This window comes from Mus pahari, chromosome 5 (assembly GCF_900095145.1).
Source record: "Mus pahari chromosome 5, PAHARI_EIJ_v1.1, whole genome shotgun sequence".
Lineage (NCBI taxonomy): Eukaryota > Metazoa > Chordata > Mammalia > Rodentia > Muridae > Mus > Mus pahari.
The window spans coordinates 50,877,743-50,884,650 of record NC_034594.1 but is presented as its reverse complement, the minus strand read 5'-3'; the positions used below and the strand labels follow the sequence as shown (position 1 = coordinate 50,884,650).

General features: G+C 46.2%; 1 protein-coding gene across 2 annotated transcripts in view; it reads left to right on the top strand.

Moving 5' to 3' along the window:
* Positions 1-6,503, top strand: part of Pecr (peroxisomal trans-2-enoyl-CoA reductase) — a 30,817-nt gene extending 24,314 nt beyond the window's left edge. Inside the window, exons 7-9 of one of the 2 annotated variants that reach the window (XM_029538189.1) lie at positions 3,679-3,727; positions 4,295-4,406; positions 6,244-6,329. In XM_029538189.1, the coding sequence (XP_029394049.1) occupies positions 3,679-3,727; positions 4,295-4,406; positions 6,244-6,250 (168 nt within the window). In that variant the 3' untranslated portion in view covers positions 6,251-6,329. Of the gene's footprint in view, positions 1-3,678; positions 3,728-4,294; positions 4,407-6,243 lie in introns of both variants that reach the window. The other variant, XM_021198884.2, reaches the window with a different exon arrangement.
* Positions 6,504-6,908: the final 405 nt, after the last annotated feature.

The window sequence follows — 6,908 nt, the reverse complement described above, 5'->3', positions numbered from 1 at the left end:
ATGGTTGTGAGCCACCATGTGGTTGCTGGGATTTGAACTCTGGACCTTTGGAAGAGCAGTCGGGTGCTCTTACCCACTGAGCCATCTCACCAGCCCGCTAATTTGTTTTAATCCAACCTGTAATAAGAGATTTATTTACTTTGGTTTTGTTGGTTTTGTTTTTGTTTTTTGAGGCCGGGTCTCCTGTCTCTGAGCTGATCCTGAATCTGATCTGTAACAGAGAGCGACTTGTATTTCTGATCCCCCTGCTTAGGTGTCCTGTGTGCTGGTATTACAGGCTGGTGCTGCCATACCTGGTTTATCCGCTGTTGGAGATTGCCTTTGGGCCTTGGGCATGCTAGACAAGCACCCCACCAGTTCAGCTACACCCCAACCCCGTTTCTTTAAAATCAGAGGGACCCTGATATCATGAACTTCCTGTGCTCTGTTACTTGAGCCTTCTTGACACGTTGGGATCTTTGGTCTGTTTAACTTGTAGCATAACTCATTGTCTGCAGGACCTCCTTTGGATCTAGATGTTGACACAGCTCATTATGTAATTTTGAAAGGACACATCTCTTTATGTCTCTACCTGCTGCTTGAATCTAAGTGCATGGCAGCACGAGCTTCCCCAAAATTCCATTTCCACTTGCAAGCTTGACTCTTGTCATGGAAAACAAACATTCCCAGTTGTTTCTGTTTGAGGCAATAGCCTCAATTCCTTTATTTAAACAAAAAGTTGCTTGCTGAGGGTGACACGCTCGGAGGAGGCTCAGTGGAAGTAGGGGAGAGGTGCGAGACAGTAATGGCGAGAGTGATCAAATTTTATTATGTACATATATGAAATTGTCTAAAACGTTAATGAATTCTTTACCTTGGCAGGCACCAGTCACGGATGTGGTTCACATATGTATGTGCAGGCAAAGTACTCATGCACATAAAATAAAAGTATAAAAGAAATACAATTTTTAAATGGCTGCTTAGTTGGTTTAATCACATATTGTGTTGTCCAGTGGACTTCTCTGGGCAGCAAAAGCTCTTGCGGTGGGTGTGGTGGGTGTGTGCACATGTGCACACTTCCTATATCATGTCTTGTTTCATCACCTAGAACACTAGGTGATGCACTCACCCCAGCCCATTCCCATGGTTATCTGCACCAGAATATCATGACTGCTGGTGCCTCTAATACTAATATAGTTCATATTCTTTAAAAACATTTTTAACACTCTTTAAATTTTTTTTAATGCGATAAGATCTCTCACTGTGTAGCTTTGGCTGGCCTCAAACTCAAAGAGATCTGCCTGCCTCCGCCTTCCAAGTGCTGGGATTAAAGGTGTGCACCACCAAGCCCAGCTACAGTTATGTATTCTTGAGGTGCTTGTGTGACAGAGCAAGCGTGTGGTGGTCAGAGGACAGTGCTCCAGTGTTTGTCCTCACCTTCCAAGGAAGTCCCAGTGATTGTATCTAGATGAGCGATCTTTGAGGCAAGTTTCTCTACTGGTTGAGCCGCCTTGCCCGCCCCACCTTTGACTTCTTGCCGTGACCCATTCTGAGGCTCTAGCAGTTCTCCAATCATTGCTGTGAGCCTGTGACTAAAATTCTAACACAGTGATGATGGCTCTGACTTTTAAAATCCCCGGAAGGAATGCCCATGAAAACTTTAACAAACTACTGGCATACCTACTGTGAGATGCAGAGCCAGGGACAAACTCTGCTCCATTACGTGCTGAGTCTAAGATCGGCAAAGCTTTCACACCAGGTGCAACTGGCTAACCTGTTTACCAGTGGTGTGTACGTGTGTGTGTGTGTGTGTGTGTGTGTGTGTGTGTGTGTGTGTGTGTGCGCGCACGCGCGCGCGCGCGCGCGCGCGCGTGCGTGGAGGGATGTGTGTATGTACCAGAGTGTGTGCACAGGCATGCTTGTGCTATGGTGCACATGGGGAGGTCAGAAGCCAGCTCATGGAGTTGCTTCTCTCCTACCTGCTAGGACTTATTCTGGCATCCGGTTTCCCAAGGAAGGCAGCAAAGGCCGTGGAGTCAGCGCCCAGGGCCAGAGCTGCTCATCTTTGGCAGTTCTGTCTTTAACTTTAACTCTGCTATTCTTTTTTTTTTTTTTTTTTTTTTTTATTTTTTTTTTTTTTTTACATTTCAAATGTTATCCCCTTTCCTGGTTTCCCCTCCGGAAACCTCCTATACCCTCCCCTCTCCCCCGGCTCACTAACCCACCCACTCCTGCTTCCTGGTCCTGGCAGTTCCCTACACTGGGGCATAGAACCTTCACAGGACCTAGGGAGGAGAGGTCATCCTCCCATTGATGACCGACTAGGCCATCCTCTGCTACATATCGAGCCATGAGTCCCACCATGTGTGTTCTTTGGTTGGTGGTTTAGTCCCAGGGAGCTCTGGGGGTACTGGTTAGTTCATATTGTTCCTTCTATAGGGCTGCAAACCCCTTCAGCTCCTTGGGTACTTTCTCTAGCTCCTTCATTGGGGACCCTGTGCTCCATCCAATGGATGGCTGTGAGCATCCACTTCTTTGCCAGTGCCTGACAAATAACTCTGCTATTTTAGGGCTGAAAGCCACTTACTTTTGGCAATTCTTCTGACTTTAATTCTTTGCTGTTGTGTGGCCAAGAGATGCTTGCTTTTGGTAATGTTTCTCTTCCTATAACTCTTCTAAGGTCAAAAGCCACTGGTTTCTGATAACAGCAGGAGAATTAGAAAAAAGGTTTGGTTTCTCCCTGGCTCCCGGGCCTCTGGCAGGCCAAGCAAGAGGTTTGGAGTTTGTTAAGTTTTTATGAGCCAGAGAGAAAAGAGAGGAAGAAAGGGAGAATTCAAGCACACACATAGACACACACAGACACACTTTGGCCGGGCCTGACCACCTGTCTCAACAATTCCACAAGTGTTAATGCATACTTATATACATACATGGATGGGGTTGACTCCAAATGCCACACTTCCTTTCTTTTCTCTGGCAGTTTATACCTTCTTAGATAAAAGTTCTTTATAGAATTATCTCATAGATAAAATGTTATGCAACAGGGGAGTTACAGAAGGATGTTGAAAGTTCAAAGCAGTGTTTCATTCTGTAAACTCATTATGAGTTCAGAGCAACGGTTCCCCATGGCCTTGCTTTATTAGAGTGCACGCCTGTGGCTTCATCCGTGGACCTGGCCTACAGTGAAGGTTTTTTCCTTGTTCGCAGATTTACTCCAAGCCTGCTTTCTTATCCTAGTGCAATTGCCCTGTGACATTGAAGGCTTGAAGAGCTCTGTTTGCCACTTTGTTCTATTTGGGGCTTGAGATTACTTGTATCAACTTAAAGATTATATAAAATCATTATCGGAAATTGTGAAAAATCATCAATTCATCTATACTGCATTGCTCCACGAGAGTACATATTCATGTTGATCTTCTGGAAGTTTGCCCAATAGGGTGGGCTGATGCCCAGGGATCATTAGGCTATGTAATAGAGGCAGGAAAAGTGTCTCAGCAGCGAGAGGCAATCCCGAGATGAAGTCTTTGGTGACCTTGCACGTTGGAGTTCACCCATCAAAAGCTGCACAAAATGGTGAGCCATCTCCAGGAAACTCATTTGTGTGCTCGGTCCCTCCTGGGTGGCTTCTGACACCTAACCCCCCCATGGGATCCGATCAAACCCAGGCTGTTTGCTCCCCATCCCTTGTTTTTGTTTCAGTGCCCAATACAGAAGCCAGGAGTGGCATGCGCTCAGGATCACCACCCTTGTAAGACTCGGATTCCACTTACCATCAGTAAAATGAATTCTGTTGGTCTGTAAAGTTTCTCTGAAACCTCGCCAAGCGACTTCGTTTGGGAGGATGTGATGGGGACCTTGAAGGCCCGCTGGTGGGAAGCTCCTGTGATCCGCACAGCGGTGCCTTGGGCCTGACAGGGCCACGGACACACTTAACTGTATCTGGGACCCAGGTGGGAGAAGCATGTGACCGCCATGACAAATAGGGTTGTGACAGACAAGCGGGGCCTCAGAGGGGAGTTAATTGTTGAAGCAGGAAACCGCCGTGTTTATCTGTGGCTTCTTATACCATTGCTGTTTGCCTGCCACTATCTGCTGCTTTTCCACCCCTTGTCGACTTTGCCCTGGTTGTTACCTGACTTCCCTTCTGTCCACACTGTCTCTGTGCTGTCATGGTGCACATGCGTGAGGAGGATTCGTGATGCAGTCCTGTGGGTGGGGATGTGCTTATTCGGGAGTTTCGGTATCCCAGGTATGGAGAAGAGTCCGTTTTCTTCTTCCTTTCTCCAATGTATGGATATTTCTCTTCTTTCCCTAGATCTCCCCTCTGGTATGTTTCCTGCTGTCCCCTGCGGCTTCCTTTATCACTGGACAGTTGGTCAATGTGGATGGAGGCCAGGCTCTGTACACTCACAACTTCAACATACCAGGTAAGCAGCCGGGAAGTGAAGAGGCACGAGCCCTTCCCTGTCCGTGTGCTCCTTGTCGTAAGTCACTGCCTCGGAGGTAGGGGTGTCTGCTACAGGCCATCGAATGGCCTTCAAAATGTTGATATTTATGATAGGATGTAAAAGAAAATGTTCTCTGCCGCAAAACTATCTAAACCTCTAATTACACAGAAGGTAGAACGGAGGCAAAGGCCAGCTGTGCTTGAAGGTTTACAGACTTAATTCCTCTTTCCCCTCTCTAAGTGCCTGCATAGATGGAAGAAGGGCAGTCTGACTCGACTTTGCCCTCTCTCTTGGAATATGCACACAAATGATAAACTTCTGTGATTCAATAACTTTTTATTCATAACATGATATTCTTTAAAGATTTATTTTAATTATTTAATGTATATGAATGCCCTATCTGCATGTACACCTGCATGCCAGACTCATTACAGATGGTTGTGAACCACCATGTGGTTGCTGGGAATTGAACCTAGGACCTCTGATGCACACCTGTAATCCCAGTAGTCAAGGTGGTTGAGGCAGAAGTAACAAAAGGTCATGGTTATCCTCAGCTACATACCAAGTTTTAGGCCAGCCTAGGCTATGTAGCATAGATTGTAGTTTTTTTTTTAAAAAATGCACATAAAAAAACCAAATCCTCAGGGAAATATAAACATAAATATATTTGACCTCTTTCTAAAGATAGTTACTAGTGTCTATTAGCAAAGGAATGTCTGGTTGACAAGACCCATTTCCTATCCCTGTGGGTTTCTTATATGGATTTGGTGATAACGCTAATTCTATGAATGGTTGATTGATTGAGGTTTTTTGTTTTTTGTTTTTTTGTTTTTGCTTCAGTGTTTTGAGACAGGGTCTCACTGCCTGCCTGCCTCTGCCTCCCAAGTGTTGGAATTAAGGGCATGTGCCACCGCGCCTGGCTTCTTTACCTTTTTGAAGAAAGACAGTGCAACCCCATTACACAACAATGATTCAACTCCACTGTGCTCTCTATTGCATTTTTGGCTTTGCAACTGAGGTCTCGACAGTTCATAGTGTTAGGACTGTGGTGACATAAGCCTGTAGTCCCAGCTCAGATGAGATTCTCTCTGCATTTGAAGCCAGCCTGCTCTACACAGTGAGTTCCAGGACAGCCAGGGCCCCTGCAGAGACCCTGCCCCAAAACAAAAACACCCAAGACTGTATTTCCTAGGCATGTTAGGGGATTAAGTTAGAGTACACATGGTGTCAGGTCCTGTGTGGCCAGGGTTGGCCATCGCCATTGACCTTTCAGTTTCAGTGAAGAGGTGGGACGCATCTAAGAGCCTTTTCCTCTTCCTCTGTGTTTGTTCCCCTGAGGTATCACCCTTTCGAGGCTGTCTTCCTTGGTCCCAGGATGGCAGCCTGCCACTCTGAGACCACAGGCCTTTCTCTGCCCACATCCAGCTGGATGAAGAGCCAGGAGAGGGAAGGATTTCATCTCAGCATAGCTTGCTCAGTTCTGAGTCTGCTTCATGTTAGATCAGCTCACAAAGATGTCCACCTGTAGCCAGTCACCAGAGGTGGTTTGTGTGTGTGTGTGTGTGTGTGTGAGAGAGAGAGAGAGAGAGAGAGAGAGAAAGAGAGAGAGACTGAAGTTACCCCCTTTACATGCAGGAAGCTAGTGAGTAGCAGGCCCAGCATTCAAAGAAGGATTTTTTGCAAAACTGCCTGTCCTGCAAGCTCTTTTCCTTAGCCTCCGTGAGCTAAGAAGCAAGGCAGCAAACAAAACCATGAGGCTTAGGTGGAAACTGGGGTTAAGAGATTTGCAAGTAACACTTTTTTGCTTACCAAACAGATCATGACAACTGGCCTGTTGGAGCTGGGGACCTTTCTGTTGTCAGGAGGATAAAGGAATCTTTTAAGAAGAAAGCCAAGCTCTAAGCCAAGGAAACATCTACCCATCTTGTTCCTGCGTGCCTTAGCATCTTGACAATGCTTTGTACTTCAGAAGAGCTTATAATTTCTGTGTGTGTGTGGGTGGGGGGATCACTTTAATGTTAATAGCTTTATCTTTGCAAGAACTGTTCCCAAAATAAATGTATCTTCATGTTCAAACTGGTTATCCTTTATTGATTATTTAAGGATTTCTTTTTTATTATTTTAAACTGTGAATGTTGGAGGAAGGTGTGTGCACATTGAGTGCAGTGCCCAGGGAAGCCAGAGGCATCAGATCCCCGTGAGCAGGGACTTTAGACCTGACGTGGGTGCTGGGAACTGAACTCACTTGGGTCTTCCATAAGAGCAGTAAATGCACTGTGATGGTTTGTAGATGCTCAGCCCTGGGAGAGGCACAATTTGGAGGTGTGGCCCTGTTAGAGTAGGCGTGTCACTGTGGGTGTGGGCTTTAAGACCCGAATCCTAGCTGCCTGGAAACCAGTATTCTGCTAGCTGCCTTCAGATGAAGTCATAGATCTCTTAGCTTTTCCTGTACCACGCCTGCCTGGATGCTGCCATGTTCTC